We start from the raw sequence: 26,822 nt of genomic DNA, 5'->3' as shown, positions 1-26,822 counted from the left end.
GTGAAAAGTCCTGTCCAATGTTCTTTGTTTGTGGATGACTTCTCTGTGTTTTGCTCTTCTTCAAGTCTCGCAATGACAACATGTCAGTTGCGACTAACTCTGCAATGTTTGGGTGAATGGGTGCAGAGGAGTGGCTTTAAGTTTCCCACCGAGAAGTCTGTATGTGTTCTTTTTAACCATTCTCATTCCATTTTAAACTTTCTTGAGCTGAGGATGAGGGACACTGTCCTTACTTTAAAAGACACAGTGAGGTTTCTGGGCCTCATATTTGATTCTAAGCTTACATGGTTACCACATCTTAAGGACATGAAAAAACGGTCACTTAAGGTTTTAAGTATTTTAAAATGTCTTAGCCACTTGTCTGCTCAAGTTTTACAGGGCATTTGTGCAATCTTGGCTCGATTATGGGTGCACAGTGTATGGATCTGTGAGACCCTCTTATTTAAAGATGTTGGATGTGGTGCACTGGGGCATTCAGAACAAACCCCATACCAAGCCTCTGTGCAGAGGCTGGTGAACCGCCACTTCACATCAGACAATGGCTACTTACAGTGCACCAGGTGTATAAAACACTGCCCCCATCATACACACACATCTACCATACCATTGCTCAGCCTCCACTGAAAAGGCTTTTTCGTAACCGACAACAGGCAATGAGGCCCTTTGGGATTCGTGCACAGGATTGCCTTCTAGATATAGGTGTAGCCAGTCTTCATATTTTACATTGTGGTGGGACCAGATTTCCATCTTGGCTTCTCTGGAGGCCTAGACTTATTTTAGACTTGACAAATTTTAAAAAAGATATACATCAGATTTTACATTTTAATCTCTGTTTTTTAACATTTTAGATATGCATCACAGTTTCACAATAGTGTACACTGATGGTTCCAAGCAAGGGAGTTCCCTTGGCTGCTCTGTCGTGATGCCTGACCATGTCACCAGGATTCGCCTTCCTGACGAGTATACCGTTTTCTCAGCAGAGTTTCACGTGATCCTGAAGCTACTGGAGCAGATGCATTGTTTTCAGGGCAAATGGTTTCTCATTTGGTCTGATTCCCTTAGTGCCTTACAATCGTCACAGTACCTGTACCCAGCTGAGGAGCTGCTCTGGCTGATATATGACCAACTGTACTTTCTCCATTGGCAGGGCAAGCAGGCGTCATTCTGCTGGGTGCCAGGTCATGTAGGGATATGGGGAAATGAACAGGTTGAACGGTCTGCCGAGGAGGCTTGCAGAGGACAGGATGTCTTGATTAATAAGTCCACCATGACAGGCTGCAATCAAAGTCCTGGCAGTGACTACTGAAGTACCCAGAGCAGAAGGATGAAAATAAATAAAACTCCTCTGTTTGATAGTATATGTGATGTTATTGTAATGTTAAAAAATTTGAATCAAGCTGACAAAGAACTTGACAGTATGAGCACACTTATCAGCATCATGTTGTACTCCCTCTGGCCTGGATGAATGCACTTATTTAGTTGAGAAGGGTTTCATAAAGCCATTGTATCTTCTCCTGAAGCGCAACTGCTGTAACTGGTTCTTGATATCCTGGATATTGTGCTGGGATATGGTTGTCACCCGAGTACACTTGTCATTTTGGGGCCCTATAGGTGATTTAGGACTGATATCAGACAATAATGTGACCCCTCACCACTGGCATAAGTCATGGCCGTAAAGTAGTGCATCCTATTTTGAAGTGGCTATGGCAACACTGTGGATGGATGAAGTTGCCCAGTTTGTTGGTGTATCAGTATGAACTGTCCAATGTATTTACGAGTGGTCATTGTTCCTTATATCCATACTAACACAGCTCAAGAACCATGTTTGTAAAAACATCCTAACTGACAGGGATTGGAGACGAATGCTGCACCTTGTCAATGACAGTTGGTTTCAGATGCGAGACGGATTATTGCTGTGAGTGAATGCAAATCCATCTGAATCAGTTACTATGCAAACACTCCAAAGGGGACTGCCTGCAAAGGACATCTGAATGGGCCTAAAAACAGAAACTAAACATTTGCAGACTGGAGGAGCATAGTGTTGTCTGAAGAGTTATGATTTTCCCTATTTTCTAATGTTGCAAGGCATAAAGTGCACCAATTGTCTAATGAGGTTTTTAACCTGCCTCTTATCGAGGGTGTAGCCCAAGATAGAGGTCATTCTCTGATGTTTTTGGGGTATTTTTTATGCCATGAATTGGGCCCATTCATTTAATTTACAGTGAACATGTCCCAGGTTGTAGACACCCTGTCTTGTGAAATACAACTAGCTCTTTACTCACACAAAGTGTTGAGTGCTATTGACTAGGGATTTCAAACTGATTCCATATTTCTAGATTTCCAGAAAGCTTTTGACACTGTACCTCACAAGTTGCTTGTAGTCAGATTGCATGCTTATGGAATATTGTCTCATTTATGTGGCTGGATTCATGATTTCCTATCAGAGGGGTCACAGTTCATAATAACAGGCGGAAAGTCGTCAAGTAAAACATAAGTGATTTCTGGCATTCCCCAAGGTAGTGTTATAGGCCTTCTGGTGTTCCTCATCTACGTAAATGATTTAGGAGACAATCTGAGCAGATATCTTTATGGTGCGAAAACTGGCAACTGACCCTAAATAATGAAAATTGTGAGGTCATCCACATGAGCGCTGAAAGGAATCCATTAAACTTTGATTATACGATAAATCAGTCAAATCCAAAGCCTGTAAATTCAACTAAATTCCTAGGAACTACAATTATGAACAACTTAAGTTGGAAAGAACACATATACAATGTTGTGTGAGAGTTGAACCAAAGACTGTATTTTATTGGCAGAACACTTAGAAGATGCAACAAATCTATTAAAGAGACTGCCTACAATACTCTTGTCTTTTCTCTTTTGGAGTACTGCTGCGTGGTGTGGGATCCTTACCAAATACATTTAATGGAATACGTCAGGAAAGTTCAAAGACAAGTAGCACGTTTTGTATTATTGAGAAACAGGGGAGAGAGTGTCACTGGCATAATACAGAATTTGGGTGGACAGCAGTAAAACAAAGGCATTCTTCATTGGGATGGAATCTTCTCACAAAATTTCAATCACCAACTTCCTCCTCTGAATGCAAAAGTATTTTATTGGTGCCGACCTACATAGGGAGAAACTATCTTTGTAATAAAATAAGAGAAATCAGAGCTTGCACATAAAGATATAGGTGTTTGTTTTTTCCGCACACTTTTCGAGATTCAAACAATATGGAATTATTGTGAAGGTGATTCTGTGAGCTCTCTGCCAGACACTTAAGTGTGATTAGCAGAGTATCAGTGTAGATGTAGATGAGAACCACCAAGACAAAAAATATTTCCCGATATAGGTCATGACCCCACTAAGATGGTTAAAGTATGAGCAACTATTTTGTACAACACTTCTATTGTTATTTGGATCTGAGTAGGAATTTACTATCTGCTTTAAGTTAAAAACTCTCTTGCACTAATGCAATACTACAAAGCCAAGGAAAATATATGTTGCTGAACTTATGAGATAGACTGATCACAGTGTCCACTTGAAACAGAATTGACAAATGTTTTTCTTGAAAATTGATGATTAATTTATACGACTTGCACATTCCTGGATCCCACACAGCCATAATAGCACTTTCCACTGTTGTACTACAGCTGTGGTGTACACTGAACAGATCACCTGTTTTGTGGCAATACTTGCCTTTTCATTTAGGTGAGAAAACTCAAATTTAGTGTACTTCAAAAAGCATCTGAGGTTGGGTAGTCACCTTGGCTGCAGCATGCTTTGCCAGGTTGATTGAGATGGGTATTCAGCGACTCATGAAGAATAATGGCATGATGCACTGCTCACAGATTTCTGTGCAATGCTGGGAGATTGGTGTTTACTTATAGATATGACTGTGGGTTCAAGTGATTCTCTAGACTCACAACATCAGCTCTCTATCCACTGAAACGGTTATTATTTCCATGTTGCCTTGCAAATGAAGTTCAAATATCTTATACAACTGTAAAGCCTAAGAAACTGTCTATGATTCCTCAAAAGAGATATCTTTCAATAGCTGCTTCACAACCAGAGCCATCTGGCTGCTTCCTCCCAGCACTAGCTTCTCTGAACTTACACTTATGGTTGTTACCCTTACAGCACATTCTCTTGTAATCGTCCTGGCCTCAATGTCAAGTAACCCACCATCCCTGCACCCTCCTCTCAACCATTTCCCCTGCCTCTGTCCTGTCATCTTCTCCCAATTCAGGTCCCTATGTTGCCTATGTGTGACTATGCGTGCCACTTGCCCCAGCCATTATGATCGTGCCTGCCCATTTACCTGCCACTTCTCCCTCCCGCATTCCTAGCTGGCAAACGGGCCACCTCCCTCCAAGCCACTAGCCGCCCATACCCAGTCTCTCTCCCTGCCTCCCATCCGCCACTCCCTTAGCCACATCAACTGACACTAATCCCACCACAACCAGTCCACCTGCCAATAAATAGCATTGGCACTGTCAATCTAGCAGGCACAGTAAAGAGGCATAGAGGTGTGTTAGTGCTGCAGCCAGTCGTCAGTGAGTGGTTGCACATTGACATCGAACATAGATGGTGGTCACATTAACATGACTGAACCGTGTATAACAGTGTGCATTACTGCTGTGGCTCTGGCTGCAATGTGCAGGCAAGCAACATCTCTGGAGGACTGGTGAATATGTCATCTCCTGAGATCAACAAAGGAGGAAGCATTCAGATGTGCAGATCTGTTGTCAGCATACCTTGCTCCTACATCATGTAACTTTTGTAGGGCATAAACTGGTCCAGAAAAGCTCTGCAGATTTTGAATGTCATTACACCGCCAGTAAAGACAAACCTGTTCAAAAGTACCATGGATTTTGTACATATGTTTCAGAGGCAATTTTCACTGGCCATCTGGAATGGACTTGACTTAAAATTTTGAAGAGATAAATTCAAGGGCACTTTGCTTGTTTGCAGCAAGAGTCATATCCAAGGTGGAACATTTTTTATAAGGTCTAACTGTGCACTTGAATACTGCCAAATCCCTGTGGACAGGCTTAATTTCATGCTAGTGCTATTGAAACTGTGCCAAAAACCATTGACTTGAAGCTAAGACATGTAGAAAATTAACAATTTACACTTGTGTTTCACCTTTTATCAATTTTTCTTCTTTATTCATTTCTCTCCTTATAATATACACGTCTATAATCAATGTTTTACATTTTACATCTATTTGGCTCATTTTGTGTAAAAGTGACCACTGAATTACAGAGAGTATTTACATAGGCACTAGCCTACATAATTCCACCCCCAGCCCCCCCTCCACACAAACACTTTGAAATATATTTAGGAATAAAATCTCAGCACTTTAATTTTCAGGTGTCATATTTTTAACCTTTGTTCATCCTCAGGGAAACTAAAATATTAATAGCACAAAATCATTCTCCACATCATGAACACTATTGGTATAAATTCCTATAGTGACTACCTTGAAATAAGCACAATGGTTTCAAAATCTGAATAACAATGAGGAAATGATTCAGATTATCATATAACAATATTATCTGCAGGTGAACATTGCTCAGGATGTGTGTACACTCACTTAACTCAGTGATTGGTAGCTCACTCTGACACTACCAAATTTTTCTATCACTTTTCTCATAACTATTTGGCCACACAACCATATAAATTAGCCCTACAGATTTAACCCTTCTGTCCTTCATCTGTTAGCTACTGTTGCACACCCATACCTACCCCAATTCACTCATTCTATACTCACACCTTCTTCTTCACTGTCTCCTTCTTTCTCTGTTCTGTCCTCCCCTCCAGAACCACACCTCCTCTTTGTGCCACACGAAACTCTTCCTGCCTGTCCCCAGGTGAGTGAACTGGTACTCAGTTCCTATCCTATCCTCTTGTTACCTCTCCTGCCCAGCTGTCAACCACTCTTCCCTCCACCCCTCCTGTTTTTTCTCCTCTAACTCCTACTGACACAACCCCTCACACTAGTTGAGCTGCAGCACTGCTACAATGTAGCTTTCTCTCTCTCTCTCTCTCTCTCTCTCTCTCTCTCTCGCACACACACACACACACACACACACACACAAATTAATAAATAGGTAAAAATATGGAAAATATATTACTAATGAAACTATTGTTCTTAACACAAAATATAAACAATCTGCATTATACTAAAGTTAAGTAACACTCCCAATTTGATGTTTGCAACATGCAGAATGCTACACTCACTCCATAAATATCCCCACTCTATGGAGTCCATCCATAATGTAATAAATATTCTGATATCAGTGAAGATAGTGAGCAATGACAGGTATCCAGGGACATTAATAAAAGTTGCTGCTGTTTAAGCACTCAAGAAGTAAAGAAGAATACATTCTTACCTGATTATAAAGAGCACTACTGGCTGCAGATCTTTCTGCCAAGTGATGATTTTCTTTCTTTGCTGCATTTAACTGGTTCTCCAGTGATGTAATTTTTTCTTCATACTGAAGGAGAAAGAAGTGAGGCTTTTGAGCCAGTTCATTACTTGTGAACAAAATGTTGATGATCTGTTTAACCCAAATATTACTCAGGTAGTTTACACTATGTTAGAATTAAAGTTTCAGGAATACATTGACTGTAATGTAAACATCTTCCTCTTCAACATAGACCTCTCAGTAGATCACAGAGGAGGCATTTTTCTTCAGGGGAGTAAACGAAAAACGAAGAAAGGAGACTATTATAAGAAATGAGAAAGAGAAAAATAAAATTTGTTGGACGTGTCATCAGGCACAACGTCTTCATTATTAATATTCTTGAAAGGAAAGGGCTGGGAAAGAAAGAAAGATAATGGCATAGGATGTGCAGTTACATGGAACTGAAACAAACAGCCAATTTCAGAACAGAGTAATTGCAGCAACAAGGCATTAGCCTATAGAATACGTATGTTGTTGGTGTACCAAAGAAAATAAAAAGATCTGGGATGTGATGTGAAGTCATATAAAACTATTGAATTAAAAGATTTCAGGAGGATGGACCATCGGCGGCCAAACTTCCCCGAATGGGGGACTCCCGGCCCACAATGACATATGCTCATTTCCATTTTAGGAAGATTGAGAAATACAGGTATGAAGTGAACTGTGCTGGTAGGAATCAGGTCATGTACATGGTATTTAGCATACTGTAGTAGCAAATATATTTATGTAAAAAAAGAAGTCTGAACATGCCTTGAAGGCCCAATGATACTGACCAGCTGCCATGTCATCCTCAGCCCTTAGGCATCACTGGATGCAGATACGGAGGGGCATATGGTCAGCACATTGCACTCCCAGTCATTGTCAGTTTTCATGACTGGAGCAAACATACTCAGAACAGTAAATATTGTCACACTACAGTGAAATCTCACACAAAGTTTACTGAATACTGTGATGAAACACTGGCTCTAAATTAGGTATCCTGAAATCAACAGCAAGGCACTTCATTACAAAACACTACTGTAATGTACTTCAGAATTACTGCTTCACATCTGATGTATATATTTAATTTTCTTTTATTCAGTTTTTTGTTTTAGCTGTTTATCATTGATTTGCCTAATTATTTCCAATACAGCTTATTTCATTTCGTATCATTTTTTCTCTTGTTTATATCCTTAAACAAGTAAACACAAAGTTAACAGCACATCTTCAGCACACATTTTGGATTTGTTATGAGCTACACTGATAGTAACTTTCACCCATACAGAAGCGTAAAATCAGTAATGACGACAAACTCATTCAGAAATAAAGCTCTATAAATTAACCCATTGACTTAAAAGCTCAAGGATACTCAAGACTTTAATTTTAACAAAAACTTAAAAGCCCAGGAATACTTGTCTATAATGACAATATTCTGTTTAGAAACTTAAACCCTGGAGAAAATCATTGCATCTAGTTAGTTACAAACATGGTCACAACAGAGCACATGAGAACACAATAATGCTACTATGCTCGGTTTCACAGCTACCTGATGCCCTCTGTTGGCCAGCTGCAGTCAAGGTTAGACGCGAAGAGATAATAGTTGCCACTTGCTCACACTGTGTAAAGGCATTATAATGTCGCTGGTTTTTCTCTTCGTTTTTTCATTATGGAAAGTGATGAAGAGTTTGATATGGAATTTAGAGGGTCAGAAAGTGACACTTCAGACACTGTCAGTGTTAGTGAAGTAACGACAGATCAAGAAAGTGATTCAAGTGATGTTAGTTTTTCCAGGATCAGAAAATGATATGAAATAGATCTGACTGCAGAATTGCCTCCCACACCTCCAAGATTTCGCTTTACTGGAATGCCTTCAGACTTCACACAAAATGACTCTTCATATGTGATGGAATAAGTAAGTAAAATAATTAATGATGACAATATTATGAAAAGAATAGATTGCTACTCACCATAATGTGGAGATGCTGGGTCACAAACAGGCACAACAAAAAGACTGCTAAACAAGTAAGCTTTCGGCCAAAAGGTCTTCTTTTGAATTAGACAACATGCACACACACGTTCACACAAACACAACTCACACATACATGACCACTGTCTCTGGCTGCCAAGGCATACTGCGAGCAATAGTGCATGATGGGAGGAGCAATCTGGGTGGTGGTGAGGAGGAAGCTGGGGGCAGGGAAGGGGAGGGTAGCAGGTTTGGGGTGGGGTGTGGAAAAGTGCTCCACGTGGGGGCATACACGGATGAGGTGGGAAGAGGGTAGGGCAGCTAGCAGGAGTCAGGAAGTCAGATGGAGGCTGGGGGACAGAAAAGGAGAGAAAGTAGAAAGTGGGTGTGTGAGTTGGTGGAACAGAAGGCTGTGCAGTGATGGGCTGGGAACAGGAAAGGGGTGAAGGGCAGTGATTAATGAAGGCTGATGCCAGGAGGGATACGGGGGTGTAGGCTATACTGCGGGGAGAATTCCCATCTGTGCAGTTCAGAAATTCTGGTGTTAGGAAGGATCCAGAAAGAACCTGCTGTGAAGCAGTTATTGAAATGAAGAACACTTTATTGGGCTGTGTGCTCAGCAGCTGGATGGTCTAGCTGTTTCTTAGCCACAGTTTGTCAGTGGTGATACATGCAGACAGACAGCTTGTTGGTTGTCATGCCCACATAGAATGCAGCACAGTAGTTGCAGCTTAGCATGTGAATCATGACCGATCCCACAGATAGCCCTGTCTTTGATGAGATAGATGATGCTTGTGACTGGACTTAAGTAGATGGTGGTGGGAGGACACATGAGACAGGTCTTTTATCTATGTCTATTACAGGAATATGAGCCATGAGGCAAGGAGATGGGAGCAGAGGTTGGGTAGAGATGAACAAGGATACTGTGTAGCTTTGAAGGGTGGAAGATTACCACTATGAGAGGAGTGGGAAGAATAATGGGTAAGACATTTCTCATCTCAGGGCCCGACGAAAGGTAGTCAAAACCCTGGTGGAGAATGTGATTTGCTCCAGTCCTCCAGTCCTGGGGGGTACTGAGTCATGAGGGGAAAGCTCCTCTGTAGCCTGATGGTGTGACGTTTGGAGGTGGTGGGTGACTGGACATATAAGGCACAGGAGATCTGTTTCTGTACAAGGCTGGGAGGGTAATTACAGTCTGTAAAGGCCTCAGTGAGACCCTTTGTATATTTTGATTCACTACAGATGCAACAACCACAGGTGGCTAGGCTGTATGGAAGGGACTTCTTGGTATGGAATGGATGGAAGCTGTCAAAATGGAGGTATTTCTGGTGGTTAGTAGGTTTGACATGAACGGAGGTACTGATGCAGCCATCTTTGAGGTGGAGGTCAACATCTACGAAGGTGGCTTGTTGGATTGAGTAGGACCAGGTGAAGCAAATGGGGGAGAAGTTGTCGAGGTTCTGGAGGAATGTGGATATGGTGTCCTCACCCATGATCTAGGTCACAAAGATGTCATCAATCAATCTGGACCAGTTGAGGGGTTTGGGATTATGGGTGGTTAGCAAGGATTCTTCTAGAAGGTCCATGAATAGTTGGCACAGGATGGTGTCAAGTTGGTGCCCATTGCCATACATTGGATTTGTTTATAGGTGATGCCTTCACTTCAAAGGAGAAGTAATTATGAGTGAGGATGTCACTGGTCATGGTGACCAGGAAGGAGGTTTTTGGTTTGGAATCCATTGGGTGTTGGGAAAGGTAGTATTCAGTAATGGCAAGACCATGGGCATTAGTGTAAAGCGAGCTGACATCAACAGTTACAAGCAGGGCACCATGGGGTAAAGGAACAGGAACTGTGGAGAGTCAATAGAGGAAATGGTTGGTGTATTTTATATAGGAAGGTAGACTGCAGGTAATAAGCTGAAGGTGTTGGTCTACAAGAGCAGAGATTCTCTCAGTCGGGGCACAGTAACTGACCACAATGGCACGTCATGGGTCGTTGGGTTTATGGACTTTAGGAAGCATGCAGAAGGTAGAAGTGTGAGGAGTGGTAGGAGTTAGGAGAGAGAGAGACTCTGGGGAGAGGTACTGGAATGGGCCTAAGGATTTGAGGAGAGATTGGAGATCCTGCTAATATTGTAGCTGGAAAAATCTGACAGCTGGCAGAGTCCTTCTGTCAAGTAATCCTTGCTGTTCAAAACCACAGAGATGGAGCCCTTGTCAGCAGTCAGGATCAGATTTTAGGTGATGTATTGCGGTTCTTCCTGTGGACGTAAGGTTAGCTAGCGTGTTGAGGGATTTGTGGAATGATAGTGAAGCAAGATTAGAGGTAAAGAAATTTAGGAAAGTTAACAGGGGGTAATTTGGGAACAGTGGGGGTGGATCGCAGCTGGACTGAGTCAGACAGGTCTCAAGTTTGATTAGTAGGGTTGGTGGCGAAAAAGTGTTTCCACTGCAGGGAACATGAAAAGGAGAGAAGGTCTTTAACAAGTCCAGCATGATTAAATTTTGGAGTCAGGCAAAAGATAAGGCCTTTGGAAAGGACTGATACTTATATGGGACTAAGGCTTTTGGAGGAAAGGTTCATGACTGTCTTTAAAATGCCAAAATGTGGGAAAATCACAAAAAGAGTGGAAGAGATAAAGTACGGGGAAACAAGATTAAACATGAGGGTGTGACCCCATAGTGAAAGGTGAAAACAAACTGAAATTGAAGTGAAAACACTATGAGATCAAAGACAAAAATAAATAAAAAGACTATAATATGGACTGCAGGTCGATGGATCGATATGTGCAAATAAGGTGGACAGCAGATGAGACTAGATTAGGTGAGGTTAGTATGTGCGAACTGGAACCAGAGACAAGAAAGAGAGGGAGGTGGGGACGTGCTGGTAGGATGAAGTACAAGCTTGTGTGACACAGGAAGGTACAGATGATGAGTTACTCAATACTGTAGTCACCGAGACTAACAGATATGCCCAAGGTAAGAACACTGCTGTTAAGAAGAACACAGTGATGAAATAAGAATTTTCTTTAGTAAAATACTGTAGTAAGTAATGTAAAGAAACCAATTACAAAGAAGTATAAAGAAACCACACTACCAGATGTACTGGTCTAAACATCCACTACTTGAAACTCCAGTATTTTGCTAGTTAGCTAAAGATGATTTTTGATACTAAAAAAATACTTCCAGTTTTTAGACAAATCAAGATATGATCCTGCTAGCCATCCATAGCCAAAGCTAAACAAAACCTGGTCCATTTTAGAACAGCTCAACAATAAATTCAAAATTCTTTGTACTCCATAGATGAGAGTCTTATACAAATGGAGATTAGGTTGGGTTCAGTATCTATCACTAAAGAGAGCAAGATTTGGAATAAAGACATACATGTTGTGTGAGTGCAAGTCTGGCTACATAAGATCTATAATTATATGTAGCTAAATGCACAAAATTTGTTCTGTCCTGGACACCTCAAATAGTACTGACCCAAACAAAATCTCTCCTGAATAAAGGCTACTGCCTTACAATTGATAATTTTTACACCTTTCTGTAACTCGCGGATCTCATTACTGCTAAGAAAACTGACAATCTAGACTACATGATCTAGAAAAGATCTGCCACCAAACTTTCACAGTAAGAAACTGAAGAAGGGAGATATCGGTGTTTTTCACAGTGGTACAGTTACAGGAATGAGATGGACAGATAAGTATGACGTGTTTATTTTGAGCACTATCCACAACGCAGACATGAAGAATGTAAATAAGAGGGGTAAACAAATAATAAAACCAGCAGCAGTCAGATCATTGTTGTTGTGGTCTTCAGTCCTGAGACTGGTTTGATGCAGCTCTCCATGCTACTCTATCCTGTGCAAGCTTCTTCATCTCCCAGTACCTACTGCAGCCTACATCCTTCTGAATCTGCTTAGTGTATTCATCTCTTGGTCTCCCTCTACGATTTTTACCCTCCTCACTGCCCTCCAATACTAAATTGGTGATCCCTCAATGTCTCAGAACATGTCCTACCAACCAATCCCTTCTTATAGTCAAGTTGTGCCACAAGCTCCTCTTTTTCCCAATTCTATTCAATACCTCCTCATTAGTTATGCGATCTACCCATCTCATCTTCAGCATTCTTCTGTAGCACCACATTTCAAAAGCTTCTATTCTCTTCTAGTCTAAACTATTTATCGTCCACATTTCACTTCCATACATGGCTACACTACATACAAATACTGTCAGAAACGACTTCCTGACACTTAAATCTATACTCGATGTTAACAAATTTCTCTTCTTCAGAAACGCTTTCCTTGCCATTGCCAGTCTACATTTTATATCCTAACCCAAACCACCTTCCCTACCCTCTGGCTCCTACCCTTGTAACCACCCCCGGTGTAAAACCAGTCCCATGCACCCTCCCACCACCACCTACTCCAGTCCTGTAACCCGGAAGGTGTACACGATCAAAGGCAGAGCCACGTGTGAAAGCACCCACGTGATTTACCAACTGACCTGCCTATACTGTGAAGCTTTCTATGTGGGAATGACCAGCAACAAACTGTCCATTCGCATGAATGGACACAGGCAGACAGTGTTTGTTGGTAATGAGGATCACCCTGTGGCTAAACATGCCTTGGTGCACGGCCAGCACATCCTGGCACAGTGTTACACCGTCCGGGTTATCTGGATACTTCCCACTAACACCAACCTGTCAGAACTCCGGAGATGGGAACTTGCCCTCCAGTATATCCTCTCTTCACGTTATCCGCTAATTTCATTTGTAAAGGCAAAGAGCCTGCTTGTGTCTGTGTATGTGCAGATGGATGTGTGTGTGTGTGTGTGTGTGTGCGCGAGTGTATGCCTGTCCTTTTTTCCCCCTAAGGTAAGTCTTTCCGCTCCCGGGATTGGAATGACTCCTTACCCTCTCCCTTAAAACCCACATCCTTTCGTCTGCCCCTCTCCTTCCCTCTTTCCTGATGAAGCAACTGTTTGTTGCGAAAGCTTGCATTTTGTGTGTATGTTTGTGTTTGTGTGTCTATCGACCTGCCAGCGCTTTTGTTTGGTAAGTCTCATCATCTTTGTATATATATATATATATATATATATATATATATATATATATATATATATATATATATATAAACTTCAAGTAAAAGTTATATGGTTTTTAATGTATGTTACAACAGTGCACCCCAATTTGTTGGAAAAATCATTCTTTGCTAAATCTTCTCCAGCTATTATTTAGTCTTTCATTTTGGCATTTGATGAATAGCAAAATGAATACCATCATTAATGCAAAGTTCAATCATATATGATTGATTCCAAAAATGCATCTGTCACAAATGAGCTAGAAATATCTGTATATCAAAGTATGCATGCCCAATATGTATTCGCTTCAAGACAATTGTCATGTTGGTTTGTTTAATATGACTTTCCAGGTAAATATATTCTAAATGTATATTCTACATATATTGTTCTATATATATTTTTCTTTTAATTTTATGAAATATAAAATACCTTGTGTTGCATTTGTGTTTTCTTTTTACACTTGGAGTACTTTTTGTTTTCAGGTAGTAATTTTTTCAAAATTAAATATGTTATATTTGAAATGGTTTGCACTTTACTGTAAATCTGGGCAATAATGAGGAACTGCAGAATTGTCTTGGTGACAAAAATGCTGCATACAATTTGATTTTGTGCACCAAGCACATCGAACAATTGCAATACCATTTCATCATATATGATTGAATTTGGTATAAGTGATGCTACAGTTATGCTATTAGTCAAATGTCAAAATGAAAAACAAAATAGTAGGGGGGAATGAGGACTTTCTTAAAAAATGGCTTTTTCAACAAATATGGGTGTACTGTTCAGGGTTACCACAAGTTTCCCCATGTGAAATTCCCTGATATTTCCCTGATTTCCAGACAAGTTTTAGAATTTTTTCCTGACAAATTTTGATATCTGGTGTGTAGGTAAAGATGTAAGTTGACAAAAAAAGTAAGGACTTCTGTATTTCTAAACATGTGAGCAAAGTAAGACTTCTGTATTTCTAAACATGTCAGCAAAAATCTTATGTACTAACATCAACATCTTGTGTAATGAACTGCTTTTAGATGGAGAAAGCAAGCCAAATGGTATATAATTATTATGTTTCATTAAGACCATTTATGTTATTTTATTTCAATAAACTGAAACACATTTGGCAACAAAAATATGCATTTTGTTGGAGTCACAAGACAGATTTAAAATACCTTCACTGCTTTCAGACATAACCTCAGAAAAACGTAGGCCTCTTGAAAGAAATGTATAGGGTGGGGAAGAGTTGTGTAAACCAACACTGCAGGTGACCATGAATAAAATGGTGGTTCTACTATGTTCATTATTGCCGGTTATTATGCACTGTGCTATGTCTATTTTTCTACAGGTATTGTCTGATTTTTCTTTCAAGAAATACACGAGTACATAGTGTACAAACTGCCAGCGACTGTCACAATTTTCTTCTTGTTATCGCCCATACTTTCTAATATATAAACTACTTTTGAAGTGCCAAAACGTACTAGAATAAATAAAACATCTATAAAATGCCGCACTGTACAACGTACTTGGGGAAAGACAATCGCAATTCCTGAAATCCATCGGCCGTGGCCTCTGGCCTGCCAATAAGCATCATAGTGCTGGGTTCATGGATAAACCATGAAAATCCGTCACATTATGCAACACACAGACAGTTCCAGCCTGTGGGCAGATCGGTGAGACTAGATCCGACAGGCAGGGCCCATACATTTGTGGAAAACTATGGGCTTCAGACTGGCAGGCCTGATCCGTTAGAGATGCCCACAGAAATGACCTGCAGGTTTGGTCTGTCATGGAAGTCTACTCATTTGGCCAGCTATTGATATGTCACAGACACCATGTTCATGAAATGAGAATGCGGTGATCACCCACGCAACAGATACCTTGCGCAAATACTCTGAGAATCAATACTAATGAGGATAGGAAGCAATTCACCATAAAGATGATTGCTGGGACATAGATCAACACATAGAAAAGACAGTCACACTCTCACACCTAAATTTTTGGCCTTAGCCTTTGTCAGAAAATAGAGCGCACACACATTCACACACTCACTCAAGACACAATGCATGTACACATGACCGTTGTCTCTGAGCTATGCATCAACAATCTCTGAGAATCACATCAAAACAAACCACTCCCTACGCCATTTTGTCTCTCATCGGCAGCTGCTAGGCTAGCAGCAAGTAGTGGTGGCAGCACTGACTGCAAGCTGAGGGGAGGGGAGGGAAGAGGAGAAGCAGTAAGAATGAGAGAGTGAGGAAGCGGTGTACGTACTCAGCTGCACCCAGTCAGCAATGAAGCATGATATATCAGTAAAAAAAAAATTGCTATTGAGACAAAAAAAGATTTTTCCAGTGTTTACTCTTTTTCACATTTCTGTGATATTTCCCTGATACATTTGAAATTCCCTGGTATTCCGATTCCCCTGATTTCAGAACTTGTGGCAACCCTGCTGTTGTAATGTGCATTAAAACTATAGAAAATTTATCAGAAGAGTTTTTTATTTATCTGTTACCGTCTAAGTGGGATTCATTCAGAAATATTAAAGCCAGCCGGCCGAAGTGGCCGTGCGGTTAAAGGCGCTGCAGTCTGGAACCGCAAGACCGCTACGGTCGCAGGTTCGAATCCTGCCTCGGGCATGGATGTTTGTGATGTCCTTAGGTTAGTTAGGTTTAACTAGTTCTAAGTTCTAGGGGACTAATGACCTCAGCAGTTGAGTCCCATAGTGCTCAGAGCCATTTGAACCATTAAAGCTAGTTTTTTTCATGTGGGTGTTTCACCCCTTCAATGGCTGTACAGGCATGTATAATAAAAGTAGGTGTGTCTTATTTTTCTCTACACTACGACATATTGAAAGTCAATCGAAATTGAAGTATATCACTTGGGTATGTTTATTTCTTAGTAATGTCCATTAGGACCATTATGTTCAGTGACTATAATACCAGAGAATTTCAAAAATGAAGGAAGTCAGCAATTGTCATAATTCAATCTGACTGTTAAACAGCAGCCTCAGTTTGAATTAAGTTATAAGGGGCAGTCACGTGAAAATGAGACAGATGGGAAAAAGTAAGTAAACTGTTTATTATTTCAAAAATAATTGCCATAATTTTTAACAACCCTCTCCCACTGTGAGACAAAATGGTCAATGCCTTCATGGAAAAATGAGGATGCTTATGGAACCATGATTGTTCCCAAGCATGCACCTCTTTGTCCAAAGCAAATCTATGGTCACGAACGTCTTCCTTCAGGGCTCCAAAAACATGGATATTACATGGGGAGAGAGCGGCACTGTATCGAGGATGTGCAAGGGCTTCCCAGTGAAACTCCTGTAGCACAGTCAAAATAACCATGGCAAAATGTGGGCAGGGCCACATGTTGCCAAGGTTGTTCAGAGTACAATGCTGTAAGTTCAATGTTATTCAGCAATATGGACAACTTCATCTAAAGAGTCGGATGAGGCCAATGCCCAATTTTGGACCTTGGGGTCGGATGCTAATCAGACAAAGAGGTCCCTAATGAGCAAGTCTGTATATGAGGTAGCACACTGGGGATGTTCAAATCCTCACTTGTGTGAAAGATCTTAGAGCTTTCTGACAACTGGCAAGTTTTGAAGTTAAATACAAGTGCTAAACAGCCCCCAGTGCCCCATGGGATTGGCCAGAGCACCTTATCTACTGCTGAGCTCCCATGTGTTGATGTCATTGACAGTTCGAGTGTGGTCGCCCATGGTGAGCTGGGTGAGTACAAGTAAGTCATCTCCCTGCCCATGATGTCTGTAGTCTCTCGGCATCACTTTCCTTCCTCATCTACTTTTGCTCAATAGGCAAGTCAGCTTTCCTGCTCCAACAGTCATTTGATGTATATCAGAGAGGACTGCCCATACATTGACACCACACCAGTTTGTACATGGTATCAGGATCTCTGCTTCCACTCAGTTCCCCAGTAGATTGACCTCCTTTTCAAGTTTACCCTCTTTTGGGGTTCAGCTCCCTGGCTTTGTGGCTGATCAATCACTGTCAGCTAGCATCATGCTGACAGTATGGTTTTGTAGTGTTGTTACGCATGTGGAGATACCAAATGTGGCAGATGGTTTTCCTCTAGTCATACATGTTTCTGCAGTCTTTCATTTGTTCTCTATCATCCCCACTTAGCCATTTTGCATTTTCTGTCAGTTTCATATTTTAAGTGTTTATATTCCCTTTTATCTGCTTCTTATTTTTTCCCTTCATCACCTAAATCAGAATCCCCTGTGCTACTGGGCCTTGTTTTTATATATATTTGATCCTCTGCTGCCTTCATTATTTCATCTCCAAAGATATACTTTCTTGTTCTGTTGTATTGCTTTTCCATGTTTTGTTCACTTGTTGCCTAATGCTCCCTTTGAAACTCATAATTATCTCTGGTTCTTTCAATTTATCCAGGTCCCACTTCCTTAATTTCTTACACCTTTCTGCAATTTCTTCAGTTTTAATCTACATCTATGGTCAATAAATTATAGACAGAGCCCACATCAGCCATCTGAAATGTTTTGAAATTTAAAATCTAGTTTCAAAACCTCTGTCTTACCAATATGTAACCAATCTGAAACCTTGCATGTCTCCCTATCTCTTCCTTATATAGAACCTTCTTTTACAATTCTCAAACTAACTGTAGCAATAATTAAATCATGCCCTGTGCAAAATTCTACCAGGGGGTTTCCCATTTCATTCCTTTCCCCCAATCCATGTTCTCCTGCTATTTTTATTCTCCTCCTTTTCCTACTACTGAATTCCTAGTCCAGTCCCCCATCACCTTAAAATTTTAACCTCTTGGTGTTACTTCCACATACCACATACGCAAATGACTAGCAACACTGTACTGTTCAGAAACCACACATGAAAACATCAGAAACAATGAAAGTTTGAGTCAGGAGTTGAGGGCTTTTCAGACAGCCTAATGGTTAGGTAACTCCTCACAAAAGGCCTGGTATGAAACAAACTTTTTAGTAATGACATATTGATTTGATGGGGTTGCGATTTTGGTGGACCACTTACAGTCTACACGGACAGGCCATTAAGGTTACAACATATTTCATTTACAATAATTGCTCTTTTTGTAAAAAATGAATAATTTAGAAAATGTTCAGCAAGTATAATTTGCACAATTAATTTGACACTAACAACGTATTCTGTATATGTTCTTAAGACAATTATGTTTGTAAAGAAAAATGTAAAAGGTAACACAATGCGTGGAGTTATTCAACATTACAATACATGGGACGGTGCTGATTATCAAATGATACTTACTAATATGAACACTGAGATATTAAAAACACAGCATCTTATTATTTTTAATAAACTTATGATGAATAGTTAAGCATTAAGATAATGAGATCTACAGTCAAATACTGATAAATATAACACAAACATTTCCTGCTGAATACCTTAGGTTCTTCCAGAAGAATCTGTATCCTTCTGATGATACATTACATAATAACACATTTCCGCACAACTATGAGAAATGGGACTTATGAATTAGAGCATTAAAATCAGTCATTCTGTAACTCTATTTCTTCTTCTACAACTTTTCTTTCTCAAGCTTATCATTATCATTTTTTGCTTTCTTCCTTAAGTTTTCATCTTTGTTATTGTACATTTCCTCTGGATCCTCACCAAACTTAGTATTCTTGTTGTTAAACTCATTCTGATTTGAGGTTAATTTTCTTTTCTCTGGCTCAACAGCAATTTCACCATCTTCTCCCCTCCTTCCTTATCATCACCCAATTCTTTTTCATCCACTTCAACATTAATCTCTTAACCCAGATGACTAACCATTACATGAACAGGTCCATTGCCATGTATTAAGCTGAATGTAACTGTTGAGTATGTAGAGCCCGCCTTCAGGACACAAAATGGCACTTCTATGCCCTGACAACATTCCAAAGCTTCCACCAGTACAATATTAATTTCACCCACCCTTTGCTTCAACTCAAAGAAGAATCTGTTTCACAGCAAGTGATTGATTCCTGCAGAAGCCATGTTCAGTTATCTCTTCAAGATCACCGACACTCACTGAGAAGCTGATGTCTCCCCATCTCCAATTTTCAGTTGCGATATCCAGAAATGTCCCACATAAATACTGACTGTTCTCCTCTTTAGAAAATACAGTCAACAAGCTCTGATTCAAAGATGTACTTATTTTCACAGCTTGTGTGCAGAACTAATGAAACCATACACATTGTCTTGCTTTCAGCAATCACTGTGACCAAGTAACAAAAGAGTACACGGTCACAGTTCGTTTATTGCTGGACAACATTTCTTTAATAGAGTGGCACATGATGCAAAGCTGGGATGTACAGACTTGTTAGTACTGCAGACTTCAAACCCCTCACTATGACTACTTAAGGGCTGGGTGAAGGGGGAGGGGGAGGGGGACCAGAAGCTTACATAATTAGTTCATATTTATTTCATAAATATTCACTTTATTTAACAAAGATAACAAGAAAAATGGGGGAGGGGGGCCGGGGGTGTGGGGGGAGGACTGCCACCAGATCAACAGCAAGCCACAGTCTGTGCACCCCTATATAAAGCATATCTATGCAAATATTTTTAAGAACAAATTAAATCAATTATAAATGGAAATTGTTTTACTTGCTATTATTATTGCTACTATATGTGCACTCTTACTGTTTGTGTGACAAGATTAATCTTCTCATTTTTCTCGTCTTGCAAGGCCTTCAGCTGTGCTCGAACATGAATCAGCTCATTGCTCATTCTGTCTCCTGTTGACAGTCAGAGAAATTATCTTGAAATAATCAATAAATAATTTTACATTATTTTATTTTATTAAGTTAATCTATCTTTCTCAGTGTTTACTGTTTTCACAGTTTGGCAAATTTATTTTAACTTTGTGGCTTGTTTCTCCCTGTCACTTAACCTAAAGGAGGAAACTCTTGAGCATCGTATTTTCTGAGCTGAAAATTGGGGACGAGACCAGCTTTTGGCAAAACTTGTATGAAAAATTGCCTAAGAAACACACTTAGGCTGGATAATTTAGCAGATCCATGATTGCTAATGTGACATGTGGATTTGATCTGGTTCTGCTTCTTTGACCTCATAATGAATAAAATAACCTCTGTCTAGATCTTTACGTCATGATAAAGCATCAACTGCTTTTTCCCTCACGAATAATAGAATGATTTATTATGGCCTAAAGATCTTGACAGGTTGCCATCTTTACATCTGTATGTTGTCCATTTTGTATTTAATTGGTGGTGGTTCTTTTTCTTTTTCTTCTTCTTCTTCTTCTTCTTCTTCTTCTTCTTCATGATAGTTTCTCGCAATGGTATTTCTGGTTGCTTTATGTGCTCTAACAAGTAGTACTCACTCTGTGAGACAAACCTCGACAACATGATATGACACTGACCCAGCCTATGAGAACTAGATCTGCAGAAGTATTGCATATTTTGAGAAGTAGGGAAATAATAACTCTTATCAATGTGGTCTATTTACAGGTAAGTTCATAGCTAAGAGGTTACTAATTCATTTTTATACTTTGCTAGGTCTTGTGATTAAGTTACTAAATAGTTCCATTAGTTTTCCATGATTATGACTCTGTGGGAATTGCAGCTACGTATGCATGTTTCTGTGCTGTGTAATGATGACCATTTTAAAGCTTACCATTTTTTACTGAATTAATGGAGTGATGAATTATGTGTATTATAGATTCCAAAGATCAGCTTTGTGAACTTGTTTAGCATCAATTCACAAAATATTCAGTTTTACAAGCATGCATTTGCAGGTATGCACTAAGTGAACAGTGAATTAAAGTATCATATGGTGTGAGATGACTGCTGTGTGGATTTTACTGGTCACACAGTGTGGAAGATACATTAGTGGGAAATGCTGGCCTTAGGTGAACCACAATAACAAAATATAATGTTGCAACAGTAGGCACAATTATTTACCGTAAGCCAAGACAATCCATTAACATGTAAAGTCTGAATCCCATCAATACAATCTGCTACATGTTCCCACACAAAATACGATGACACTAGTGCATACCAGTTTGTGCAGTTAAGAGAAGTTTGGATGGTTTCATGTGCTGACGAAATTGCTAATTACAGCATGTGCATCCAAACCCCCATTTGTGTCAACTACAGCCTTTGTATCTCTCAAACCTAGCCATTTGGCCTGCATGGCCCAGAGAAGGGATCAATGGTTGTATCACCATGCACATAATGGTCACTGCTGAACAGCAGATGATAATTTTGGACCATCCTGTGCTGCACTATGAACATTGGAGGACCCACCAGGTGTGTCATGATTCATGGAAGATCCAGCTCATCTACACCACAGCCTATTTGTTTGAGCCTTTCTGCATCAATATTTTTGTAACCAGCTCATTTCTTCACACTATCTCCCATTTACTGAAACAAGCGTGGATTAGTCAACGTAGTTACCCTGCACAAACCACACATGATTACTCTCTGTGGTGTCCATTGAGGGACACTTTTATCTTCAACAATACTGAAGTATCTGTTTAGCCTGAAGAGTTGATCAGTTGAGAACACATTCCTTTCCATTAACATATTCCAGCAGACAATGTTTATTTGTGCCCTTCCACATTACACCCAGAGGACAAATTGAGTCCTTTTATAGGAAAGCAATGGCAGTGTGCACAGGACAGGCACAGCTCTCCTTATGATATATTTATCAAACTTCATGATACCTTCCAGAGAGGTGTGAAATTAGCTGTGAACTTCTCCATTCAGTTCTACATCAAGCCACCGAACGGTGTGTGGTGGAGGGTACTTTACGTGCCACTGTCATTACCTCCCTTTTCTGTTCCAGTCGCGTATGGTTCACGGGAAGAACAACTGTCAGAAAGCCTCCGTGCGAGCTCGAATCTCTCTAATTTTACATTCGTGATCTCCTCGGGAGGTATAAGTAGGGGGAAGCAATATATTCGATACCTCAACCAGAAACGCACGCTCTCGAAACCTGGCGAGCAAGCTACACCGCGATGCAGAGCGCCTCTCTTGCAGAGACTACCACTTGAGTTTGCTAAACATCTCCGTAACGCTATCACGGTTACCAAATAACCCTGTGACGAAACACGCCGCTCTTCTTTGGATCAAAGTTGTAAAGGAATTCTCTGTAAAAAAAAAATCATACCCCCACATTCATCTTTCCAAGGTCATTTCATTTGAAAATTAGGTGCCCCTTCATGAAACATCTTCTATATGACATCAGAGAGAGAAAAATATATATAGAAGGGGCAATCAAAAAGTTTCCATTTGATGGCCATACAGTCCAGAATTGGTATGCCTAATCATGCAAAATCACCACAAGCATTGAGACAACTGTGCTACCAACACAACAAGTAAATGATATTCAACTGGTAAAACATTGTGCCCTGCTGAGTGAATAAGTCCATACCTGCCTGTTGCACATCCTCATCTGACAGAGGATGTTGACCCTTGTCCCACCCTAAGATCATAGCGCAACAAAAGCAGCACATTGTCAGAAGACAGTAAATGTTCTGGGTGTCCTGCAGACAGAGTGCTGCTGTGCTGCAGGTAACAGGTGCATCACATGGCATGGCAACTGGAAATACTCCAAAGTAGGAAGTACACAGGACAGTACAGTCCTTGTGGGTGAAATGCCTAAAACCAAATGCAATGCCGCATCCAGGTGTAGTGAAATGGTACAAACAATTTGATCAAGATCGTTGGATGTAAGGTCCGCCAGTTACGCAAAACACCATTTTTTCCAAGTTCCCGAACATGTTTCAGCACCTCTGTGCCATCATCAGTGGGTTTCTGCTTTATTTAATCGGTAATGTGAACTTTTTTACTAATGATTAAAAAATTATGTGGATATTTAGTTCAAACAAACAATTCGTTTCTTTTTCTTGGTACCTTTACACTCGGTCTGCATGTTTTTTCAGGACCACTTTTGTAATATTTATTACAGGAAGCTTGCCATCTGCAACCAAACGATGTTGATGAGAAATTTTGTTAGGAGTTAACCTAGTTAATCTATCATTTTATGCTCTAAACATAATTTAGTTTGTAGTGATATTTCGCTCCTATATTTGTTTTTACTTACATTTTTGTTTGGGTTGTTGTTGTTGGGTTGTTTTTGGGGGAAAAGACCAGACAGCGAGGTCATTGGTCTCATCAGATTAGAGAAGGAAGGGGAAAGAAGTCAGCCATGCCCTTTCAAAGGAACCATCCTGGCATTCGCCTGGAGTGAATTAGGGAAATCACGGAAAACCCAAATCAGGATGGCCGGACGTGGGATTGAACTGTCATCCTCCCGAATGCGAGTCCAGTGTGCTAGCCACTGTGTCGCCTCGCTTGGTCATTTTTGTGTGGCAAGCCCTTTTATTCTCATCATGGTGAGGTGTTGTGATGCAAACGTAAAAATAAAATCATAAAATTATTGTGTGTTCAACATAGAATTTCATTCTCAATGTGAAGGACTGCCAATGGGACCACCCATTTGTGGCCTCCTAGATAACGTATTTATGAACAACCTGGAGAACATGAGCTTCAGACACATAATAAAACCAAAAAACTAGAAAGTTATATACTGGTCCCATTATATCGATGACATAATATGCCTGACTGGTGAACCACATACACACAGAGAACAACTATACAATGAAACAAACAAATTACACCCAAACATTAACTTCAAATTAGAAACAGAAACTAACAACACACTACATTTTCTAGATTTCACCATACATAAAACAAACAACACACACAATTTCACAATATTCAGGAAACCAACAACCACAAGCACCACCATTCACAACCTATGGAACCACCCATTGACACATAAGCAAGCAAACTTCAGACTCATGCGCCATAGATTAAACAGAATACCCATGAACAAAAAGAACTACACACAAGAACTAAACACAATAAAACAAATAGCAGTAAAACATGGTTGTGATACCCACATGGTAGACAAATTAAATTAAAAAAAAGTAAAAAATGAACATACCGCACACACACAAGTCCTCAACCAACACAGAACAACACTAAAAACACACACACAAGACACAACAGAACAGCAACACACACAAATCGAAATGGCACATACTCACCTATTCACAGAATAGGCAACATATTAAAGAAACAGCGACTCCAAATAGGATACAGGACAAAGGATACAACACAGAAAAAGATCAGAACACAAGAAACACCCACAGATAAATTTAACAGATCAGGAATATATGAACTTACACTTTCCAGTCTGTGTATGTAGGACAGGCATGCATAAACATCAAAAGCATATATTCAGAACAACTCAGAGCTTTAAAAAGCAACAGCTCCCGTAGCACATTTCCTGACCACCTAATAGACCACAATCATCATCCAACTACAATAGAAACAGACTTAAGCTAAATTCCAGCCACAGCCTATACAGGAAAGTGACCATTGAGGAAAACTTCCACGTACAGAAGGCAATAGCAGAAGGAAAACAGGTCATAAATGAATACACTACACTCTGATGGGCACACAATTCAATATACTAAAGGAACTTTACAAAAAAGACAACACAAACAGTTAAAAAGTCTAACCCCCCCCCCCCTACACACACACACACACACACACACACACACACACACGATAAAATGTAAACGAAATTCAAATTTGGTGCCAAGCTCACTGGTGAACAAACAAACACCGACTGGGCTGGGATACACAACAACCACAATTACAGTGTGTTTTTGTGAAGTGTAAAGAGCTTTTATGACCATATTTGCGAAAATGGCTTAGCCACAGAGAGATGGTAGAGCACTTGCCCGCAAAAGGCAAAGGTCCCGAGTTCGAGTCTCGGTCTGGTACACAGTTTTAATCTGCCAGAAAGTTTCATACCAGCACACACTCCACTGCAGAGTGAAAATCTGATCACTGTTTATAAACACGCCATGACTGTGTTGAAAAACATTGTCATGCATCTGTCACACTAAAGTGTAGTGCTGCATACGAGAAAAGTTACTTGGCCTGCCATAATGAAACATAACTTGCTTTTTGAAGTCTGCTCATACCTCTACAGTATTTCTCTTTGAAATTTACTTGATGTTCCAATTAAATAACTGTATTATGTTTTATGTTAAAGAATAACTTAGTTTATAACCAGAAATTAAAAGTGCATTTATTTTCCTCTTAAAATCATTTTCCTGATCTACAGGAAATATTTATTTTCTGATAGCCAAGCAAGCAAGAAAATAAATGCAAAGGAGAGTGGAGCAAAAACATGCATGACATTCAAAGTTTATCGTAGTGCTGGCACAGACAACCATGCTGCAACTGTAAAAATTCTTATACCCAAACCTACAGATCTTAGACACTCATATTGGTACCAAACATTGTATGCATTGTATGTTAATAGGGTATCAACCAAAACTCTGATTTAGTTCATACTATGTGCTGTCATCCAGCAGAATGGGCTTAAACGTTAATTACAAGTAATACCAGAACTATCGCAGCACAAGAAAAGCTATCTGTGAAAAAAATACGAGCTTACGGAATATCGGACCAGGTTTGTGATTGGATTCAGGATTTCCTAGAAGAAAGAACACAACATGTCATTCTTAACGGTTCAAAATCTGCAGATGTAGAGGTAATTTCGGGAGTACCGCAAGGAAGCGTGATAGGACCTTTATTGTTTACAATATACATAAATGACTTAGTTGACAACATCGGTAGCTCCGTGAGGCTATTTGCAGATGACACGGTTGTCTACAAGAAAGTAGCAACATCAGAAGACTCGTACGTACTCCAGGAAGACCTGCAGAGGATTAATGAATGGTGCGACAGCTGGCAGCTTTCCGTAAACGTAGATAAATGTAATATAATGCGAAACGATAAAATACCTGACGGCTTACCAGAGAGAACATTATCATCGTTGATAAAGAACGTCCGTCCTCAGAGACCAAAAACAGGAAAAGTTAACGTAATATTGGTAAACTGCAGGAGTATCCAGGGCAAGGTTCCTGAATTAGTATCTCTTATTGAAGGAAATAGTGCGCATATAGTATTAGGAACGGAAAGTTGGTTAAAACCGGAAGTGAACAGTAACGAAATCCTAGACACAGAATGGAATATATACCGCAAGGATAGGATAAACGCCAATGGTGGAGGAGTATTTATAGCAGTAAAGAATTCAATAATATCCAGTGAAGTTATTAGCGAATGCGAATGTGAAATAATCTGGGTTAAGTTAAGTATCAAAGGTGGGTCAGATATGATAGTCGGATGCTTCTATAGGCCACCTGCATCAGCAACCGTAGTAGTTGAGCGCCTCAGAGAGAACCTGCAGAACGTCGTGA

The 26,822-nt window shown here is 40.1% G+C and overlaps 1 protein-coding gene across 1 annotated transcript in view; it reads right to left on the bottom strand.

Moving 5' to 3' along the window:
• The window catches only part of LOC126252815 (epidermal growth factor receptor substrate 15 homolog), a 158,167-nt gene that overhangs the window by 23,159 nt on the left and 108,186 nt on the right, over positions 1-26,822 (bottom strand). Inside the window, exons 6-7 of the mRNA XM_049953756.1 lie at positions 20,156-20,250; positions 6,399-6,503 (exon numbers count right to left, since the gene is read on the bottom strand). Coding sequence (XP_049809713.1) covers positions 6,399-6,503; positions 20,156-20,250 — 200 coding nt within the window. The remainder of the gene's footprint in view (positions 1-6,398; positions 6,504-20,155; positions 20,251-26,822) is intronic.

The sequence above is a fragment of the Schistocerca nitens genome, chromosome 4 (genome assembly GCF_023898315.1).
Source record: "Schistocerca nitens isolate TAMUIC-IGC-003100 chromosome 4, iqSchNite1.1, whole genome shotgun sequence".
NCBI lineage: Eukaryota > Metazoa > Arthropoda > Insecta > Orthoptera > Acrididae > Schistocerca > Schistocerca nitens.
Note: the sequence above shows the minus strand (reverse complement) of the source record. Positions and strands in the feature narration are given on the sequence as shown.